Source organism: Symphalangus syndactylus, chromosome 20, assembly GCF_028878055.3.
Source record: "Symphalangus syndactylus isolate Jambi chromosome 20, NHGRI_mSymSyn1-v2.1_pri, whole genome shotgun sequence".
In the NCBI taxonomy this organism is placed as follows: Eukaryota; Metazoa; Chordata; class Mammalia; order Primates; family Hylobatidae; genus Symphalangus; species Symphalangus syndactylus.
Window position 1 is genome coordinate 44,533,344 of NC_072442.2, and position 22,426 is coordinate 44,555,769.

The following is a 22,426-nucleotide window of genomic DNA, read 5'->3' on the forward strand; positions in this document are numbered from 1 at the left end:
TCTTGCACTTCCAGGGTGAGGCGATGCCCCACCCTGCTCTGTGGGCTGCAGCCACTGTCTGACAAACCCCAGTGAGATGAACCCGGTACCTCAGTTGGAAATGCAGAAATCACCCATCTTCTGCATCCCTCATACTGGCAGCTGCAGACTGGAGCTAGCTGTTCCTATTTGGCTGTCTTGGAACCTCCCCCCCAACTAATTTTTAAATTTTTATTTTTATTTTATTGTTTTTATTTATTTATTTAAGACATAGTCTTGCTCTGTTGCCCAGGCTGGAGTGCAGTGGCATGATCTTGGCTCACTGCAACCTCTGCCTCCCAGGTTCAAGCAATTCTTGTGCCTCAGCCTCTCGAGTAGCTGGGATTATAGGCATGTGCCACCACACCTGGCTAATTTTTGTATTTTTAGTAGAGAAAGGGTTTCACCATATTGGCCAGACTGGTCTCAAACTCCTGGCCTCAAGTGATCTGCCTGCTTCAGCCTCTCAAAGTGCTGGGATTACAGGCGTGAGCCAATGCTGCTGGCTCTAATTTTATGTTTAATGAGACAAGGTCTCATTATGTTGCCCAGGCTGGTCTTGAACTCCTGAGCCCAAGTGATCCTCCTGCCTCGGCCTCCCAAAGTGCTGGGATTACAGGCGTGAGTCACCACACTTGGCTAAGAATCACTTTTTAATACTCTGCTTCATAATACATGTAAAGAGAATTACCATCATTTAATCTGACAATTGTGTAAAAATATTATGTAAGCAGCAGAAAATGCCTGTGGAGTGGTATAAAATGCAGAAAGAATGTCATCAGGTGCCCAACCACTGTGTTCCCACACTGGAGGGAAAACCACCTACTGGGACTTTGAGACTTGATTAGGATGTCCACCATGGTGCCTCCCGAGGGGATCTTCAAAAGTAATTTTTAACATATGTGGGTTTGTTTTGTTTTTGCCTGTGAGTAGACTTCAGATCTCAGCTCTCCTGCATAAGAACTTTTTTTTCTTTGAGACAGAGTCTCACTTGTCACCCAGGCTGGAGTGCAGTGGCGCGATCTCGGCTTACTGCAACCTCTGCCTCCCAGGTTTAAGTGATTCTCCTGCCTCAGCCTCCCAAGTAGCTGGGATTACAGGTGCCCACCACCACACCCAGCTATTTTTTTTTTTTTTTTTTTTTTTTTTTTTTTTAGTAGAGACGGGGTTTCACCATTTTGGCCAGGCTGGTCTCAAACTCCTGACCTCAAGTGATCCACTGCCTCGGCCTCCCAAAGTGCTAGGATTACAGGCATTATCCTGCATAACAACTTTGCATGTGCTAGTCACACTTCAGGGGCAGCTGCCCTCCCTGGCCTGGCTCTCTGTGGATCAGCTCAAGACCAATTTCACTTGATAAGAATCCAGTACTCTCTAAGTGCAAAGAAGTCTCCATCTTTTTACTAGAAAGTTCTGAAGAATGTGATCCTCTTACGTGGACCTACCAGGTTCATGAGCTAGAGAGTTGCAAAGGTATCCTTGTGTAGAAGGTAAAATGGAAATTTCTAAATGGGTGGCAAACCTTCTCCCTGGTGCTTCACCTTCAACTTGGCCTCCTTTTCCTTTCATGAGTAAAAGAAGTTGAAAACGTACACATGTGTATGTAGCCTCCTTTCAGCCTTAGAAGTTATGGCCACACTTCATATTATAAATTCTAGCTGTAAACACATTCATCACTTATAAGTGAATTATATTAGTGAGTAGCCTTGATTATGGGACCACAAAAGAATGAGCCAGTATAGTATAGTGGTTAACGATCATCTCTGGTATTTGGGCAATTTAGGCTCAAATACCATAGCTCTGCATTTTTTTATTTTTTATTTTTTAAATTTTTTTGAGGCAGGGTCTCACTCTGTCACCCAGGCTGGAGTGAAGTGGCGCAATCATGGCTCACTGCAGCCTCGACGTCCTCGTTCATCCCACCTCAGCCTCCTGAGTAGCTGGGACTACAGGCACACACCACCATGCCTGGCTAGTTTTTGTATTTTCTGTAGAAATGGGGTTTCGACACGTTGCCCAGAATGGTCTCGAACTCCTGAGCTCAAGCAATCCACCCACCTCGGCCTCCCAAAGTGCTAGGATTACAGGCATGCGCTACAGTGCCTGGCCTGCATTTTTTTTTTTAATCTGTGCAAGCCTGGGCACATTATTTAAACTAAGCTTTATTTTTTTTCTCATTTGTACAATGAGATGATAAGAATCCTACCTTATTGGCTTGGTGTATTTATCAGGGTAATATATGTAAATGCCTTAGCATAGCATCCAGCACAGAATAAAGACTGCTGTTGGCTATTAATAATAAAAAAAAAAATTCTCTGAGCACCTAAGGTACATCATGAATCCTGGGTGATAATCATTTTTACTCAGAGACAACCCATTAGGCCCACACTCTGGGTCTACATACTTTTATTCTTGACAGAAATGGTTTACAGTGACGTAGCCATAGTTTTAACAGGGAGAGTCATCTGGTTTCCCAAGATCTAGCACAATAGGAACCCCTGTGATCTCATGGCAGGGACTGGCTAGGACCAAGGCAACTGTCAGTAACAAAAGGGACAATGGATGGAATAGAACAAATCAAACAAAGCAAGGGCTCGATGTTAGGAATCTGAGGGTATTTAGAAAGGGGAAAGGCAACCTTACATTCCTCGAGTCCCTGAAGGCACCACTGCAGTATAGGATAGTACAGTAATTCGTGTCGATGGTGAAGTGTGCCTCAGCCTTTCAGAGAAAATTTACGTATATTCGCTATTTTAAAATAGGCAGAGAACCAGTTTTCTATTACCAGGCAAGCACTTCAAAAAAAGGTTAAGATCAACATTTTAGTGCTTGAAGACAGGGGAACTTCAGTTACATGTAAAACCTCCTCGGATAAAACAAGTTAGCTTCCAAAAAAACTACTAAGCGTCACTATGTTTAAAAAGCTTAAACATTCTGCAAATCAGTACTGTATAAATTAACCACTACCACCCACAAAAGACAGTGGCTACTTAACTTTGGTACAAAGAATCAGGGTCAGCTTGCCTGTGATACTTTAATAAACGAAATGTGTTGTTTTCTGATATGCCCCTTTCAAATCATGATCCAAAGAGGTGCAGTGAAAAACAACAGACAAAAACCAACAACAAACAAGACTTCCCACTTATACTCTTCTCGATGATGGAATTTGTGGAGAATTCTCCCCCTCTCTGCACTCGAGATTCCTTGATGGTAAAATGAGGGAGTCTGGACTAGATGATATTCAAGGTCCCATCCAGCTTGGATGTTCTGGGATAAAGTTACCTGATCCAACTAACAGGTACCCAGTGAGTGTCCTTGCTCAGCTTCTCTAAGACCACTTTGAGCTGGCTGTAGGCACCCTGGAGATCCTCCTTCACCAGCACGGTGTCCACCAGGTGCCCATAATGCTGGTCTATGAAGGCGGCAGAAGCGGCCATCTCTTGTTGCTGCTCATCCTGCAAGGAAAGGGGTGGTAAAAGGAGCAACTGGGTTGTTCTCCTATAACAAACCTATAGCCTTTGTCTTGAGCAATGTTCCAACCTTTAACTTTTAAGTTATGAGTGGATAACTAGGTCTCACTGATAACCAACCGTGTACACAAGAACAGAGCGTAGGGACAACATCATGTCAAACTTCAAAGAAAGTTAATGGGCAGTAGACACAATCACTGTTCAGTCATTCGCTCACAGAATACCTCCTGAGGACCTATGAACTCAAAGCCATGATAGGAAGTGCATTGGGGATGCTGATTCTATATCTGTGTATATATGTCAATATCACACTTCCTGCCTCAGAAGTACTTCCAAAGAAGTAGTAGTATTGTGCTGCATGACATTTAGTACACAGGCTAAATAATTATAAGAACGAACTATAAATAATAACTATATAAAAACAGAGCAAACATTTCTGCAATCAACTGGCGGAAGAAGTAGTAATCATTCTAATGCCCCCCTGAAGACTCCTAAATTCACAGTGTAGAACTCAATCTTTTCATTTCCTCACACAGAGCCAAACACTAGCACAGCGAAGTGGAGTTATTTAAGAAAGCACTGGACAATTCTAATCAAATTCCTCATTTCCTTAGGGCAGCTGATCCCTTTAATCAGATTGCTTTTCTGACACCTAACATTAAGGTATACGCAACAACTCCATCTTACCCAGTGTGGGCACTGTTTACATCTTCATTCAAAAGAACCTCTAGTAAGTATTATTTCGGGTAAGTAGTTGTCTGACAATTAGCCTGGTTTTGGAAAACAGGAAAGTGGCAGGCCCATTCTAAGTAAAATTACAAAATGAAATTTGTCGCTGGCTTTCACTCACTGCCCTTTTTAGTCCTCTGTTGCCGTCGCCCCTCTGCTTCTAGGGGCTCAGTGTTTTCATGCTGCCACAGGGAAAGGGTGAGTTCTGTTCTCTCCCAAAGAGACCTACATTCCAAAATATTCCCCCCTCTTCTCTCTGTCACCAGTCAAAACCCGATTCCTACTTTAGTGAGAACATCTGAAAATTCAGGCTTCGAGTCCTCGAGATCAGGAAAAGGGTCTGGCATGCTACTTCAAAGACAGTAGAAATGTAAGAGAAGGCTGAGATAATTTCTTCTCCTTTTCTCCTCCAGGAGGGAAAAAATTCGATTAAATCGGGAGACACTTCTGAATTCTATATTCTACATAGAATATTCTTGCAGGGCTACTTTCACACTCAGAAGCCCCATCCCATAACTGCCCCCTGGATCTTCAACCCCACCTTCCCCAGTCCCTGACACACACCCATCCTATAGACCTGTCTGCTGCTTCCAGTTTCCCCTCCTCCAGGCACCCACACGGTTCATCCTGGAAGCATTTGGCTATTTGAGAAATTACAGAAGGGAAATTTTTGCCACAAAGAACTACAATCTTCCTAATAAATATCTGCATCTGGAAAGAACTTAAGTAAATCTCTAACGGAGTAAAAACGTGTGACATTTGCTTAGCAGTCATAAATCCCCTGAACCCCTTTCCTGGCCTGTAACGATGGAACTCGCCCACCTGTGTCTTCAGCAAGAGTCACAGTCCTGAAGATCACATAGGAAAGATTCCCCCATGCTGTCCGTCACCCCCAGGTTGGATCAGCTTTGCCGGGTCAGAAGCCAGAAGCCCCATTAACTTGTGGTCAGCAAGGAAACAGAGGATGTTTGGGGTCCCCTACCAGGAACTCGGGTGCCAGACAATGGACAGATATTTAATGTTACACAAAACCCATGCCTTTGTGAGGAATTTCTCCAAATGTCATCTGGGGTCCGCCAACATACATCGAAACCACATGAAAGGCTGTGTGTTAAAAATGGAGTGCCTGGGGCCCACTCCAAACCCCCTAGGTCAGAATCTCTGGGAGTAGAACCAGGGACTCTGTGTTGAACAGCCTCACTGTGACCTTGCTGCCTACTCACAGCTGCAGGGTGGTGGAGCACGAACGGGCCAGCTGCATTTCATCATCAGCCCACCTGCTTGGAATGCAGCATTCTGGTGGGCAATAAAGGAGACGGGATAGATGACAAAACCGGCTGGGCTGGAAGGACACTGGGAATAGAATGCAGCTGCTTCTCTTGAAATAACAACCATGGGCCAGGGAGGGTTCTGACTCCTAGAAAGCTGGCACTGCCTGTGGACCTGATGATTTGGCAGAACTTTCCTTGAGTCCTAGGAAGCTGCCTCTTATTCTCCCAATGACTTCTTGATTCTTTGAAAAATGAGCCATTTCCCCCTGCTTATTCAATCCTGAAATATTTGCAAAACAAAACAAAGCTAATATAGTAAAACAAATGGGCAGATTGATCCTAAAATTCATATGGAAATGCAAAGGACCCAGAATAGCCAAAACAAGCTTGAAAAACCTGACTTCAAAACTTACTACAAAGCTAGTAATCAGAGTAAGACAGTGTGGTGCTGGCCTAAGAATAGACATGTAGACCAATGGAATGGGACTGAGACTCCAGAAAGAAACCCTTACTTTTCGTGCCAATTGATTCTAGACAAGCGTGTTAAGATAATTAAATGAGAAAATAGTCTTTTCAACCAGTGATGCTGGGGTAACTGGCTATCCACATGCAAAGAATGAAGTTGGACCCCTACTTCACACAATCCACAGAAAATAACACAAAATAGATGACAGATCCAAATGTAACTGCTACAACTATAAATATCTTAAAAGAAAACAAAGGAGGAAATCTTTATGACCTTGGATTCAACAATGATTTCTTAGATATGATACCAAAAATATAAACGACAAAAGAAAAAATAGATACATTGGGCTTTATCACATTTTAAAATGTTATGCCTCAAAGGACGTTATCAAGAAAGTAAGGGCCAGGCGTGGTGCCTCCCAGCACTTTGGGAGCCGAAGCAGGCGGATCACCCAAGGTCAGGAGTTCGAGACCAGCCTGGCCAACATGGTGAAACCCCATCTCTACTAAAAATACCAAAAAAATTAGCTGAGCGTGATGGCATGCGCCTGTAATCCCAGCTACTTGGAGGTTGAGGCAGGAGAATCACTCGAACCTGGGAGGTGGAGGTTGCAGTGAGCCAACATCGCACCATTGCACTTCAGCCTGGGCAACAAGAACAAAACTCTGTCTCAAAAAAAAAAAAAAAAAAAAAAGAGAAAAGACAACTCAGAATGGGAAAAAATATTTGCAAATCATGCATCTGACAAAGGACTTGTATCCAAATAGATACAGAATTCTTACAATTCGATAATAAAAAATGGACATTTAAAAATGGACAAAGTATTTGAATAGACATTTCTCCAAGAAAGATATAAAAATGGCCAATAAACACATGAAAAGATGCTCAACTTCACTGATGATTAGAGAAATGCAAATTAAAACCACAATGAGATACCACTTCACACCTACTAGTAGTGCTATGATTAAAAAGACAGACAATAACAAGGGCTGGTGAGGATGTGGAGAAATGGGAACTCTTGAACACTGCTGCTGGGAATGTAAAATGGTACAGCAGCCAAGGTAGAGTTAAACATAGAGCTACCCTATGACCCAGCAATTCCATACCAAGGTATACACCCAAGAGAAATGAAAACATATGTTCACACAAAAACTTGTATATGAACATTCATAACATGATTCATAATAGCTGAAAAGGTAGAAACAATCTAAATGTCCATTAATTGATAAATGGGTAAACAAAATGTGGTACTCTATACAATGGAATATTATTCAGCCATAAAAAAAGAATGAAGTATTGATACATGAATAAACCTTAAAAACATTATATTAAGTGAAAAGAGCCAGATACAAAAGGTCTTATATTGCATGAATCCATTTATATGAAATGTTTAGAATAGACAAATTCATAGTGACGTAGATTAGCAGTTGCCTGTGGCTAGGAAGGGGCTGGAGGAAAACAGATAACGGGAAATTCTAATGGGCTCAAGGTTTCTTTTTGAAGTGATGAAAATACTCTTAAATTGACTGTGGTAGTTGCAACAACTCTGTGAATACATCAGTGAATTGTATGCTCTAAATAGGTGAATTGTACGGTATGTAAATTTTATCTCAATAAAGCTGTTAACTCCCCCTCCAAAAAATACACAGAAAGAAAACAAAATTTAGTCATGAGCCCACTATTCAGGGAGAATTGCCTTTAGCATTTTAGTGTATTTCGTGTATAATACAAAATTAGAATCCTGATTTTTTATTTTCTGATTTTTTCTTGTATTTATCTATGTCATCAAATATTCCTCCAACACATGGCTTTTATTTATTTATTTTTTTTTAATTTTTTTTTTTTTTTGAGACAGAGTCTTGCTCTGTCGCCCAGGCTGAAGTACAGTGCTGCAATCTCAGCTCACTGAAAACTCTGCCTCCTGGGTTCAAGTGATTTTCCTGCCTCAGCCTCCCAAGTAGCTGGGATTACAGATGCCTGCTACCACGCCCAGCTAATTTTTGTATTTTTAGTAGAGACGGGGTTTCACCATGTTGGCCAGGCTGATCTCGAACTCATGACCTCTGGTAATCCACCCACCTCGGCCTCCCCAAGTGCTGGGATTACAGGCATAAGCCACCACTCCCAGCCCCAACATATGGCTTTTAACTGGCTACAATAATATTTCGATACATCCTGTAAGTGTCACATAATGGAGTCTATTGAACTGAGTCTTGATAGTGAACATTTAGGTTGTCTCTGATTTTTTTGTTATATGATGGGCATACTGTACGTTTCTTTTGTTTTTGAGATGGAGTTTTGCTTTTATTGCCCAGGCTATAGTGCAATGGTGCAATCTCGATGTTGCGGGAAGTCAGGGACCCCAGAGGGACCAGCTGAAGCCATAGCAGAAGAACGTAGATTGTGAAGATTTTATGGACATTTATTAGTTCCCCAAATTAATACTTTTATAGTTTCTTATGCCTGTCTTTACTGCAATCTCTAAACATAAATCGTAAAGATTTCATGGACACTTATCACTTCCCCAGTCAATACCCTTGTGCTTTCCTATGCCTGTCTTTACTTTAATCTCTTAATCCTGTCAGCTGAGGAGGATGTATGTCGCTTCAGGACCATGTGATAATTGCGTTAACTGCACAAATTGTAGAGCATGTGTGTTGAGCAATATGAAATCTGAGCATCTTGAAAAAAGAACAGGATAAGAGCGATTGTTCAGGGAATAAGAGAGATAACCTTAAACTCTGACCACCGGTGAGCCAGGAAGAACAGAGCCATATTTCTCTTCTTTCAAAAGCAAATGGGAGAAATATCGCTGAATTCTTTTTCTCAGCATGGAACGTCCCTGAGAAAGAGAATACACACCTGGAGGTATCAGCTTATAAACAGCCCCCCTGGGCATGGACTGTCTCTTATGGTCAAGTCTGCAGAGATGAAATAAACCCCAGTCTCCCATAGCGCTCCCAGGCTTATTAGGAAGAGGAAATTCCCACCTAATAAATTTTGGTCAGACCAGTTGGTCTCAAAACTCTGTCGCCTGATAAGATGTTATCAATGACAGTGGTGCCCGAAACTTCATTAGCAATTTTAATTTCACCTCGGTCCTGTGATCTCGCCCTGCCTCCACTTGCCTTGTGATATTCTATTACCCTGTTAAGTACTTGATGTCTGTCACCCACACCTATTCGCACACTCCCTCCCCTTTTGAAAATCCCTAATAAAAACTTGCTGGTTTTTGTGGCTTGTGGGGCATCACGGATCCTACCAACGTGTGATGTCTCGACTGGACGCCCAGCTTTAAAATTTCTCTCTTTTGTACTCTGTCCCTTTATTTCTCAAGCCAGCCGACGCTTAGGGAAACTACAGAAGAACCTACATGATTATTGGGGCAGGTCCCCCGATATCTTGGCTCATTGCAACCTCCACCTCCAAGTTCAAGCAATTCTCCTGCCTCAGCCTCCCAAATAGCTGGGAATACAGGCACGTGCCACCACACCCAGCTAATTTTTTGTATTTAGTAGAGATGGGGTTTCACCATGTTGGTCAGGTTGGTCTCGAACTCCTGACCTCAGGTGATCCACCTGCCTTGGCCCTCCAAAGTGTTGGGATTACAGGTGTGAGCCACTGCACCCAGCCAATATTGTATGTTTCTAAATGATTCTAGACTTAAGTTGATATTCCCCTATTCCCCTTAGAGTTTCTTGTGTTTGTTTTTTTTTTTTAGATGGAGTCTTGCTCTGTCGCCCAGGCTAGAGGGCAGTGGCATGATTTTGGCTCACTGCAGCTTCTGCCTCCTGGGTTCAAGTGTTTCTCCTGTCTCAGCCTCCCAAGTAGCTAGGATTACAGGCACGCACCACCACAACTGGCTAATTTTTGTATTTTTAGTATGAGACGGGGTTTCACCATGTTGGCCTGGCTGGTCTCGAACTCCTGACCTCAGGTGATCCGCCTGCCTCGGCCTCCCAAAGTGCTGGGATTATAGGCGTGAGCCACCATGCCAGCCTCCCCCTTAGAGTTTCTAAAGGAGAAAATTTCTTTTTTTCTATTTTTTTTTTTTTTTTTTGGGACAGAGTCTCACTCTGTCACGCAGACTGGAATGCAGTGGCATGGTCATGGCTCACTGCAGCCTTGACCTATTAGGCTCAAGTGATCCTCCCACTCCCACCTCAGTCTCCCAAGTAGCTAGAACTATAGGTGTGTGCCACCACACCTGGCTAATTTTTGTAATTTTTTTGTAGAGATGGGGTTTCACCAAGTTGCCCAGGCTGGTCTTGAATTCCTGGGCTCAAGCAATCTGCCTGCCTCAGCCTCCCAAAGTGCTGAGATACAGGCGTGAGCCACCGTACCTGGCCAAGGAGAGAATTTCTAATGTTCCTTGTATGTATGCCATTCTAAATAATTTATTGAGACCAGGTACGGTGGCTCACCCCTGTAATCCCAACACTTTGGGAAGCTGAGGCAGGAGGATCACTTGAGGCCAGGAGTTTGAGACTGGCCTGGGCAACACAGAGACACCCTGTCTCTATAAAAAATTTTTTTTTAATTGGCTGGGCGTTGGTGGTACATGCCTGTAGTCCCAGCTACCTAGGAAGCTGAGGAAGGAAGACTGCTTGAGCCCAGGAGTTCAAGGCTGCAGTGAGCCATGATTATACCACTGCACTCCAGTCTGGGCAATACAGCAATATCCTGTCCCAAAAAAAATAAAAGGCTGGGCACAGTGGCTTACACCTGTAATCCCAGCACTTTGGGAGGCCAAGGTGGGAGGATCACTTGAGCCCAGGAGTTCAATACCAGCCTGGACAACATAGTGAGTCCCTGTCTTTAAAAAAATAATAATAAAATAAAAAGTGTATCAATGTGGACAGTTAAAACTGAGAATTAGTATGAACTAGGATTGCATCAAAATCTTGACTCAGAGAGAGCTTTCTGACCAAGGGGAAGGATCCGAGAAGGCCTCCTTCAGATGAAACCAGCTATATAGGACAGCAAGCAAAGTCTATTCTGGGACTCAGTTGCTTCTGACTGCCCCCACTACCCATAACAACTTCCAACTCATTCTGCTAACTGACCCTGTTAAGAACCAAAAAACATGAGTCACCAAACCCATATCTCCTGGAAGAACTCTGTCAAATATTTAGGTTTTGGGTGAGGGTCTCGCCATCCTGACATAGACTGGGCTGAACAAAGAATCTATGACAGTGAAACAGAAGTTCATTTAGGACACATCAGATGATCTCATCCACTAGTTTTAGAAATCCCTTCATTCACTGATGATTCAAACTGATTTGATAGCAGTGATAATGACCTTGTTAGTTGGGGTTTCAATTTAAAATACTTGGATTTGGCCTAGGAGTATAGTTTGATGAGTATAGTCCGTCACACTCAGATGAGGTTCCTGACAGGTGTCACATTTTGGGGGAGGGTGCTTATGTGGGGGAGTGGAGGGGCGTGAGCCCAGGCAAAGCCACCTGCCTGCTTTGGGAGGCACTTCCAGCTGTTCACCTTGAGCCTTCTGGCCATGTAATCATCTCTTGAGTTTTTCAATAGGCAAAATGGACAGACAATCACACGTAGAAGGTGTGTCCCGCATCCCTCTTCAGCTGCAAGCACGCTTATGCAGCTAGAAGCATTCCTGTAATAGCCTCCCTTAGGCCTTCAGAAAAGAAACAATCAACTTTAAACTTACAAATGGGGCTGCCGTGTCCTCACAAGCTGGGGACATAGGTGGCGTTTTTCTTTTTTCCTGAATTGCAGGCTTTACAAATATAATATAGGGTTTAAATTCTGAGGTCCTCAGTTGTTTCAGTGCCTGAGAAAGAAAGTTCAGGAATATTATATACTTTTGAAGTGTTTTGTTGTGAAATATACTTTTGAAAGCTCAATAATCGTGTGCTTCAATATCATAACCTCAACAGCAAAGGTCCTGGTTACATGCGTCCCATGACAATGGACTTCAACCGGGCAGACCAACTGCTCCTTTTCTCGTCCTTCACTTTGACATTGAACTCGGCAGGGCCCTGAAGTCACACTCACTGCCAACAGAAGGTTCCTAAGTCTCAGCTCAGAGACAGTTGCTGTCTCTCTTAGCTCTGACCCCTTTGGCTATAATTAACCTTCTTAGGTTCCTCTCCACCTTCCATTTCCCATGGGTGAGGAAGCAGGAGTCAGTGTGTATCTATTTAGTCAGATGTCATCAATTGGACTACACTATTACAAAATTTGTGCTATTACATCTCCTCTTGGTATTCAAAGAAGAAAAGGTTTGCAAAGCAAATGAGATTACCGAACAGATCACTTAAACTGTAGACTGTAGAAATTGCACTCTTGGGCCAGGCGCGGTGGCTCACGCCTGTAATCCCAGCACTTTGGGAGGCCAAGGTGGGCGGATCACGAGGTCAGGAGATCGAGACCATCCTGGCTAACACGGTGAAACCCCATCTCTACAAAAAGTACAAAAAATGGCATGGTGGCAGGCGCCTGTAGTCCCAGCTACTCGGGAGACTGAGGCAGGAGAATGGCGTGAACCCGGGAGGCAGAGCTTGCAGTGAGCCGAGATCGCACCACTGCACTCCAGCCTGGGTGACAGAGCAAGAATTGTCTCAAAAAAAAAAAAAAAAGAAAAATTGTACTCTTGATTAATGCATTCTATCTAGAATTAAGGGCTCCACTTGGAAACACTAGTATTAAACTGCTATATGCATTATCTGCACCCTTGATCAATAAACTGATCAATAAAAATCACTTTTCAAAGAAAATTTTGAAACTTAGACTTTTAATTTTGATCACTAACTCCCTGTAAGTCCAAATGAGTGAGTGTTTTCCTTTATAGGCATAACATGCTTTTTGGAATATGTTTCAAGTAAACTTCTTTAAAATAAAGCCTACAGTTTATACCATAAAATCAGAGATCTGTTTCTATAGAGGGGAAAAAAAATCCCCAGATTGAGTTCAAAGCTTGGAAGTTTTTCTAAAGGACAAGGTTAAAAAGATGGTTGAGCCCCTGCTGAGCCCACAGCATGCTGGGTGTGCAGGAGTGGAAATGTTTTTGAAGCACTTCACAGGGCCATGTCTCCCTCTCTCTTTTTCCCCTTAAACGGCTCTCCTCACTGCCTCCCTGAGTGGTTCTCTAAGCCACTGACTCCACCTGTCCTGGTTGGGGAGGGGGCCTGGCACCTAGAGCTCAGCCCCAGCTTCACCTGGGTACTGACATCTAATTCTCTGGCACACTGCAATGGCCACTCAGCACCACCAACTATTGCATGATCTGTTCCATGCAGGGGTTACTAGCCTGGGTCTGTGGGCCACCAGAGTGTCCACAAGCTCCCTACAATTAATGCAGCATTTGTGGATAGAGGGGCATGTTTTGGGGTACAAGGCTTCCATTTGATTCTCAAAGGAAGACCCAAAGAAATTGAACAGCCAGTGTTCTAGACTAAAAATTCCTTAGACTGAGGTTAAGTGTTGTGTAAAATGTACAATCCCCTAGTTATAAATTCCGTTAACCACAAATGGCCAGCAGGCCCAGCAACTCACTTCCGGCTCCACATCCACCAAACAAACTTTGTTTTTGGCCATAACAGCCTGAATGGCCTCCAGGCTGGTTCCATAGAGATTTTCCTTATATTCACCATGTTCCAGGAACCTAAAACACCACCAAAGGGGAAAAGGCCTTTAGTTCCTCAGCTTTCCTAAATTAGCAAAGCAAAGGGGACCTCCCAACATGACTTCTCTCTTGCTTCCCCCATCCTTTCCAGGAGCCCTCCCAGGAGCTCCAGTGGAATACAGGGCAGATACAAAAACACACGGCTACCTGGAGGGCCAACGGGCCCATCAAGCAACGTACTTGTTGTGATGTAAGTCGGCCTCAAATGCTTGCTTAGACACAAAGTGATATTCCACTCCTTCCTTCTCATGGCTCTTTCGGGGCCTGGTGGTATCTTTTAAAGAAAGAAGGAAAGCTGGGCAAAGAGATGTCACATCACAGCACGCAGGGAGAGCAGCAGGCTTAGGCACTCATTTGGGAGTTCACTGCTGCTGTGTCTAAGCCATGCACTTCCACCTCATCGCATGTCCCTGTATCAGGCACTGTGCCTTTCCAGGCAGGCGTATCACTGATTCACACAACTCTTTGATGTAGGCAAAAGGAGGCTTTTCCTTTTGCAGCTGAGAAAACTGAGGCACAGAGAGGTTCAGCACTGTGCACAGTGACCCACAACCAGTAGAGAGCACAGCCAGAATCAGTCTCTCTGCCAAATGCCCAGCTTATACCCTTAACCACTCTGCTGACTCCCTGATGCTGTGGGTTTTTTTTTTTTTTTTTTTTTGAGACGGAGTTTTGCTCGTTCCCCAGGCTACAGCGCAATGGCATGATTTCGGCTCACCGCAACCTCTGCTTTCCCAGTTCAAGCGATTCTCCTGCCTCAGCCTCTCGAGTAGCTGGGATTACAGGCATGTACCACCACACCCGGCTAATTTTGTATTTTTAGTAGAGATGGGGTTTCTCCATGTTGGTCAGGCTGGTCTCGAACTCCCAACCTCAGGTGATGCACCTGCCTCAGCCTCCCAAAGTGCTGGGATTACAGATGTGAGCCACCTCACCCAGCAGATGCTGTGGCTTTTAAAGAATCACTTAAGGGACCCCTAGTCCTAACTTTTAATTCTTCATTGTTTTTTATTTTTTGAGAGCAAAGGAGCCACACATACACTTGACCCTGATGTATGCTTTTAATTCTTTAGTCAATTAGTTCTCATCTCCAGAAAAAGGAGACAGGAAGACAGACCGTCCCTATATGGATTGGATGTGTTTCCGCAAGGCTGGCTCTCAAACAAAACCATTAAAACACATGGTTTTCTCATTGATTTCCATAACAGAATTGGGATGCACACTTCTGAGGAAAATCAGATCTTCCACAGAACAAGGGCACACACAAAGCCACACGCAGTATTTTCCAAAAGGTAAAATGGGGTCTTGAGGCACTGTGTCTTCTGGCTCATGGGAACCACCCAGGGGATGCCCTGTGTTCTTTCTGTGGCATCTTAGTCCAACCTCCGGTAGAGGTGCTTGGGTCACTTTTCCAACCATGTCATCCCCCTGCTTAAAAACTTTTATTAATCTATGGGTTACATTCTAAACACCCTGAGTATATGAGACCTGCGTGATCTGCCCAGCCTCTCAGCTCCATTTTCCAGCACATCATCCACACTAACCTCCCCAGTCCCTAACACTGCTCCATCCCTTTGCACATGTTGTTTCCTTTGTACAGAGAACTATTCTTTTCTCTTCTGCCTGGAAAACTCCTATTTACTCTTCAAAACCCAGCATAAAAGTCACTGCCTCTGGGAAGCCTTCCCTGACTCCCCCAGTTTCTAAAACAAAGGAGGAAAGTCTCCTATCTGTGGAGTGCCTAGAAGCAGGTGGGCCTGACCATCCAGGTACCTCTTCCCCAGGAGATGGATCCAGGGGGTTCTGAACGATCAGTGTGTGAGCAACCTCTGCATGTCCTGTTTCAGTCCACCTGAAACTTGGAAGGCTGTGGCTCCCTGAAGCCCTCCAGGTCCATCACAGGTGTGCTGCCAGAATGGCCTCCCCAGGGCCACCACCTTCCCCACATCCCTGCCACTTCAGATTGGGCTCTGGAAGACAGCTCTGACAACACACAGACTAGATGCTGGGTCCAGGGGCCCAGGGAGAGCGGTGTGATCCAATCAAGGCTTTGTGGTTGCTCTGCCCCAGAACACTCTGAGGAGGCCCCATTACTGCCGCCACAGCACCCCTCTCAGTAGCCACCACGCATTCATACTGCATCCCTCTGAGGCCAGGGGGACTGAGAGTCAGTCCCAGAAAGGAAAGGGGCAGCCAAGGGCATGAAGTGGGAGGCGGCAGGTGAGAAGCCATTGTGCATCCTCATTAAGAACATGATTGGGGCAGGCTGCCTGGGTTTGAATCTTGGCTCCACCACTTACCAACTGTGTGACATTGGACGAGTTACTTAACCTCTCTGACCCTCACTGTCTTCCTCTGCCACCCAAGATGATAACAATCTCTCTTCTCAGGGGTACTGGGAGGGCTGACCCAGGGCACTACACATAAAAGCTCTTGGTGTATTACCTGGCACCTTCATTCTCCTCCTCCTCATCCTCCTTATCATATTCATAACCAGGATCCTCTGCCCACTGGAGCTTGACATCCCAGGGTGCCCCTGGCAGCAGTAAGCCCCAGAAATTGGCAGGGGAGGCATCACCCAAGAATGTACCCAGCCACCCTGACAAACTGGAATCTGGCTATAAGGGAGTGCCGAGAAATACCACTCACAGGGCTCTGTGGCTTCTCTGACCTGCCCTCTCATCCAAGTAGAGGGCAGGGGCCATAGAAGTCAAAATTCACTGTGATGAGGAGGAATGCCCCCTACTGTGGGGGCCCCTTCGTGTCAGGTTGAGGCTGCCACTTTGCCTACAATGTGCTCTGGACTCACCTCCCACCCCAGGCAGGAACCAAGCAAGTGGTCCTCCAACTTCTGCCTCAGACGGTCTCAGAGGACCACTGAGCGTGGATTTCTTCCCATCATGCCTTTGTCCCACAATTTGCCAATAGCAGGCAATGCCTGGTGATCCTTTAAACCCAAAGTAAGGATTTGGCTGAATCTGGGGAGTTAAGTCCCCATGAAATATTTGTGTGTGTGCAGACAAACACACACTCCCACATGGGCCCTCTTACGTGGAACAGCGACGCCAAAGTGCCGTGGGTTCTCGGCCACCACCTTTTGCTTCAGCTCATGCAGTCGGGCTCCCAGAGACCCTGGGAAACAAGAGGAAGGCTGACCAGGGTCCCTGCTGAGCTCCCTCCCCACCTGCTCCAGGGAGGAAACCAGATCACTTCCTGGAAACCCAGGATGGCACCTACCGATCAGAACCACCAGGCGGGGCCGCTCTCCAGGCTGGTGTTGGTACCTGGCCACCTCCTCGTAAGTCAGCAGCTCCGGAGACTCAGCTCCAGAGGACATCTTTCCTTCCTGCGAGCCACCCAGTCTCTCCCTACAGCCCAGCCGGAAGCTCCTCCGAAGACCAGCTTGGGAGGAGGGGCAGAGGGACACCATGGCATTTGTCCCAGGATCTCCCATAGAGACTTTTCCCACCTGGCCAGACCTGGAGATGGGACTGAGTCCCACTGACTTCTCCCAACCTCCTCCTGCTACTGGAAGAGGTTGTTCGGGAAATACAATAATAAGATGAAAGGGTGACCCCTGCATTCACAAACTAGGGCTTAAGGTCACTGTTTTACTTGGCATGTGACTGACCTTGGACAAGTCCCTTCATCTCTCTGAGCCTCAATTTCCTTATCTGTGAAATGAGGATATGAATCTACAAATACTTTGTGTGGTCCTAGATTAGATCCTGGACCAAGGGAAAATGCCATAAAGGACATGATGGGGACAATTGTTAACATTTAAATAACAGCATATAATAGATTTGGATACATTTTAAATTCTCAGAATTTGATCATTGCCCTGAGAAAGTCCTTGGCCTTAGGAAATACATACTGAGAGATTTAGGGTTAAAGGGACACGATGTCTACAACTAAGTCTCATATGACTCAGGAAAAAAAATGCAGAGATGTGGGAAATGAAATTGAGCAAACATGGCAAAGGAGCACCAACTGGTGAATCTGGGTGTGGAGTATATGGGAGTTCTTCGTATAATTCTTACACCTTTTCAGTAAGTTTGAAATTAACTTCAAAACAAAAGTTAAGGGGCTGGGTGCAGTGGCTCATGTCTGTATCCCAGCACTTTGGTAGGCCAAGGCAGGCGGATCACTTGATCTCAGGAGTTCAAGACCAGCTGGGCAACATGGTGAAACCCTGTCTCTACAAAAAATACAAAAATTAGCCAGGTATAGTGGCATGCACCTGTAGTCCCAGCTACTAGGGAGGCTGAAATGGAAGGATCGCTTGAGCCTGGGAGGCTGAGGCTGCAGTGATTTGTGATCACACCACTGCACTCCAGTGTGGGTAACAGAGCAAGACCATGTCTCAAAAAATAATTTTTAAAAAAGTTTAAAAACTTTTTAAAAAGGAGGATTGCTTGAAGCCAGGAGCTTGAAACCAGCTGGGCAACATAGCGAGACCCCATCTCTACAAAAAAAATTTTTTTAATCAGCTGGGCATGGTGTTAGGTGCCTGCAGTCCCAGCTACTCAGGAGGCTGAGGTTTGAGCCTAGGATGTTGAGGCTGCTGCAAAAGCTGCAATGTCACACACTACTGCACTCCAGCATGAGTGACAGAGCAAGACCCTGTCTCTAAAAAATAACCAAAAAACAAAAAAAACTTTTTGCTTTATCTCTAAGACCTTTGAAAAAACTGACCAAAACAAAAGAAGTGAAAAGGGGCTCTGGAGAGCCACAAACACCCCTCACTGCGTCGTAGTGGTGTTAATATTGGATAAACTCCAGTTGCGATGATGGTGATAATAGAATTGGTATTAATGTAGGGGTGTGTGTGCCTTTCCCGCCAGGGCAGTGTGCCCCACGGCTGGGTAAAAGCTGGGTGGGGGCCCAACGCCTGGGCAGGCTCAGTTCCTGCTTGGGTTGAGAGGAGAGACTGAGGAGAGACAGGGGTCCCACAGGCTCCGCTGCTCCAGAAGGACTCCTGGGGCTCAGATCACCCTGCTTTGACCTCTCCCTGACTCTGGGGCCTGGGGTGGGGCAGGTGGTGCATATGGGTGTCAGGTGGAGCTACTTACCCACATAGTGCCCTTTGAGGTAGCCCTCACAGTCACAGGCCTCTGGGAAGCAAACAGAGGGAGGGAAGCCAGTGAGTCCCACCAGATACATCTGGCCCAGGGCACCCAGCCCCTGGATGGCCGGGCAGGAAGAGGCCCCTGGGATGGTGTCTCGTGGGGAGCTCAGGGGAAATCCCATGTCCTGGACACCCCAAGAAAGCAAGGTCTTCTGTTTCACTCAGTTCTCCACGCTTAGGCCCCTAACAGCCTTTCCAGGCCCTGAGGGGGATTCTAGGCCAGCAGGCCTCCCCAGTCCCTGAGTGTGAGCAGTGTGAATAGGGAGGGATTCACTCCAGCCTGCCCTGCCCTCCCACCCCTTGTCTCCTATCCAGCCCCATCACAGCACAGCCAAGTCCTGGAAAGGCTGGGCCCCGCGTGTCAGGAGGGCAGGGAGGTGCCCCTAAGGCCTTGAACCCTGTCCCCACCAGCTCTGCCTGCCTCAAGGAACAGCCCAGTCCGGCTGGCAGAGCAGGAAGAGGTGTGCAGACAGTGGGAGGGGCACAGCTGCCCAGATAGGGAAAGAACATGAGCCCCTCAGGCCCCAGACGTTCCATGGAAAAGGGGCCACGCCTGTGGACAGCGGATAGATACTGGGCCTACCTTTGTCACAAGGCTGATCATCTGCGGTTTGCACAAAAGACAGATGGAACAGCGTTAGTGGAGGGAAGTGGGGACCCTGCGGCTGAGGGCAGCCACGGCCCGAGTGCCTGAGGAGCCCGCCATCTGGCCTCTCTGCCTTTCCTCCAACGAACCTGTGATCTGAGCTGTGGTACGTTATTAAACCCCAAGACCTGCTCTAATTAGTCTCCTTGTGTGTGTCTCATTAGCAGCCCAGAGAAAGCCAGCTCATCAGTGGCGCAGCAGCCTCAAGGCCACTGCACTCAGGGGCCCTTCTAACCTGACAGCAAGTCTGGAAAAGTGGCCATTGTCAGGGGCCCTGGGAGCAGCTTACTCTAGGATCCTGCAGTGGGAATAGGACCCACTCTCTCTTTTCTGGGGTTGGAGTCCGGCCCTGGAAAACGCAGATGCCTGAGGATGGAGCGGGGTGGAGCAGAGCTGCAGGCCATCTGTGTTCTCGTCACCTGGAACCTGCTCAGGCCGCTCACTCGGTTACAAGTCTGCCCTCTAGTACCAGAGAGACCATGCCCTGGAAAAGTTTCCTCTCTACACAGGGACCTACCCTGGGGCTCTGATCACAGGCCTTCAGAAAATGTGACCCCACCTCTGCTCACTTAACCTTGTGGCCCTACATATTCTCAGCTTAGAAAAGATACCTGACTCTACCGACTTCACAGGGTTCCAAGAAGTAGGTGGACGTGTTTTCTAAAGTGTAAAGTGCTACATGGTGTAGAGTTGCCAGCTAAAATGCAGGACACCCACTTAAACTTCAATTTCAAATAAACGACAAGTAAGTTCTTAGTGTAAGTATGTCTCAAATACTGCACAGGACATACTTATACTATAATAAAAACTAAATAAAAACATACTTATACTAGAAACCAATCTGTCATCTATCTGAAATTCGAGCTTCAACTGGGCATCCTTTATTTGTATTTGCCCAGTCTGGCAATCTGGCAGCCCTACCGGAGGCACCGGGTCACACACGGCCTTCTCCATTCCCTTCAAACACCAGTGCTTCTTCCATTTTCAGGGTCAGAGAGCCCTTGGGAATCTAACGAAAGCTGTGGATCCTCACACGCACATGCACACGTGTGTGAACACACACACATCTGCACATCATTTTGGGAAAGCTGTTAACATGCCCCCCAGCATCATCCATGGACTCCAAATATACAAGCTCCTCTCCAGGGACTAGCTGCCCCCCACCTCCTACTTCCCACCCCCTCCTGCCTCTGGAGTCCATGAGCTCAGACAAGACCCCTGATGCCCCCTCCAGCCCACTGCCTGCTTCTTCCCAGCCTGAATCCTCCCTCGTCCTAACCCGGGCCCTCCCTGCAGTGCCATCCCTGACAATCTACTCACAGGGGGGCTTCTTGAGGCTCTGGGGGCTCGGCAGGGTGCCCGCGGCTTTCCGGTAGCTTAGTCGTCTGCAGGGACACAAGGGGATGGGCGGGCCCGTGAGCTGGGCCAGAGAACCACTTGAAAGGAACCTTCTGGAAAACCTGGGAAGCCAAGGCCTGGATCCCACAGGTGGGTACACACTGGACACTCTGAGGGCCTCCTGCTTCGCACTAAATTCCAACGAAGGGAACACTTTCACATGGCTCACTGGCTCACCAGGAGGAAGAAACTGAGTCTCTTGCTCCAGAAATAGCTCATCCAGCTCAAGATGGCCACACAGGGATCCAGCCTGGTGTACGATCCTCAGCTGGTCATTACTCTCCTATGGCCAATTTCCAAGGAGAGGCAGCCCCTTCTCTACTCCCCAGCTTCCCCATCTCCGAGGGAGCTGGGAAATAGCAGAATGACTCCCAGGAGAGGCCGAGGACAGAAGTGACCCTAATTTAACACCCTCCCCTCAGCGGAAGTCTCGGCCCCAGCAGACTGTCCAATGTGGCTATGAATGGAGAGGTGGGGCTCTCAGAGTTGTCTAGATTTCCACATTTAAATGCAGCTGAAGGGCCGGGCGTGGTGGCTCACACCTGTAATCCCAGCACTTTAGGAGGCCGAGGCGGGAGGATCACTTGAGGTCAGGAGTTCGAGACCAGCCTGGCCAACATGGTGAAACCCTGTCTCTACTAAAAAATACAAAAACTAGCTAGGCATGGTGGTGCACATCTGTAATCCCAGCTACTCGGGAGGCTGAGGCAGAAGAATCCAGGAGAATCGCTTGAACCCAGGAGGCGGAGGTTGCAGTGAGCTGAGATAGCACCACTACACTCCGGCCTGGGCAACAGAGTGAAACCATGTCTCAAAAAAAAAAAAAAAAAATGCAGCTGAAGAGCTCTCCCCCACATCCTCTGGTAAGATGTTGCCAAGACCTGGGAACCCTAAAATGGAGATGGGTCTGGGGTTCCTGAGAAAAAAGAGCTTCGTTCTCAGACTTCGGCATCTCAGAATCGCCTGGAACATTTGTTAGAATGTGAGTTTCTGGGCGGGACCCAGGGATCTGCATTTCTAACAAGTCCCCAGGTGACGCTGAAGCCCCTGGCCAGGGGGCCACATCTTGAGGGCCACTGAAATGGGTGAACCCTGAGGTTCTGTCCTTACCACAGTCCACACACCAAAAGATGTGAGGGCTACAACCCACAGTGGAAGTCACAACTGCCACCCTCTGACCCAAGACTGACCTTCTTGGAAGTCTAAAGAAATAATTTGAAACATGAGGAACAGTCTATGTGCAAAGTAAGTACCGCAGCCTTATAAAAGTGAAGAATTGGGAACAACCTAATAGAAGTGCAGCCACAGGAAAGCTGTGAAATCACTTAGCTAGTTCCTCTGAGAAGCCTTCCCTGCATTCCTGGATGACGGCGCAGCCTCCTAACATGAACTCACACAGCACCATGTCCTCCTCCCTTGCACCCATCACGTTCATATAAACTGCGTGTTTGAAGAGTGTCTGGCTTTTCCACTGAACTATAAGCTCCTCCAGGGCAGAAACCCTGGGTTCACAGCAGCCCGCAAGATGCCGGCACGAGGCCAGCTCAATTCATCCTAAATACCTGCCGCCTAGGAATGAATGGCACAGCTCCTGATGAGTTAGTATACAGCCACTAAAATCACACTACAAAAACGATGCT

At 46.6% G+C, this 22,426-nt stretch overlaps 1 protein-coding gene across 2 annotated transcripts in view; it reads right to left on the minus strand.

The window, feature by feature from the left end:
* Nucleotides 1-2,407: 2,407 nt before the first annotated feature.
* The window catches only part of MPP3 (MAGUK p55 scaffold protein 3), a 33,486-nt gene continuing 13,467 nt past the window's right edge, over nucleotides 2,408-22,426 (minus strand). For both annotated transcript variants that reach the window (XM_055256199.2, XM_055256197.2), the window contains 9 exons: nucleotides 20,709-20,773; nucleotides 19,326-19,346; nucleotides 18,687-18,728; nucleotides 16,852-17,016; nucleotides 16,666-16,746; nucleotides 13,795-13,888; nucleotides 13,485-13,593; nucleotides 11,638-11,760; nucleotides 2,408-3,473 (listed from right to left, as the gene is read on the minus strand). In XM_055256199.2, the coding sequence (XP_055112174.1) occupies nucleotides 3,297-3,473; nucleotides 11,638-11,760; nucleotides 13,485-13,593; nucleotides 13,795-13,888; nucleotides 16,666-16,746; nucleotides 16,852-17,016; nucleotides 18,687-18,728; nucleotides 19,326-19,346; nucleotides 20,709-20,773 (877 nt within the window). In that variant the 3' untranslated portion in view covers nucleotides 2,408-3,296. The remainder of the gene's footprint in view (nucleotides 3,474-11,637; nucleotides 11,761-13,484; nucleotides 13,594-13,794; nucleotides 13,889-16,665; nucleotides 16,747-16,851; nucleotides 17,017-18,686; nucleotides 18,729-19,325; nucleotides 19,347-20,708; nucleotides 20,774-22,426) is intronic.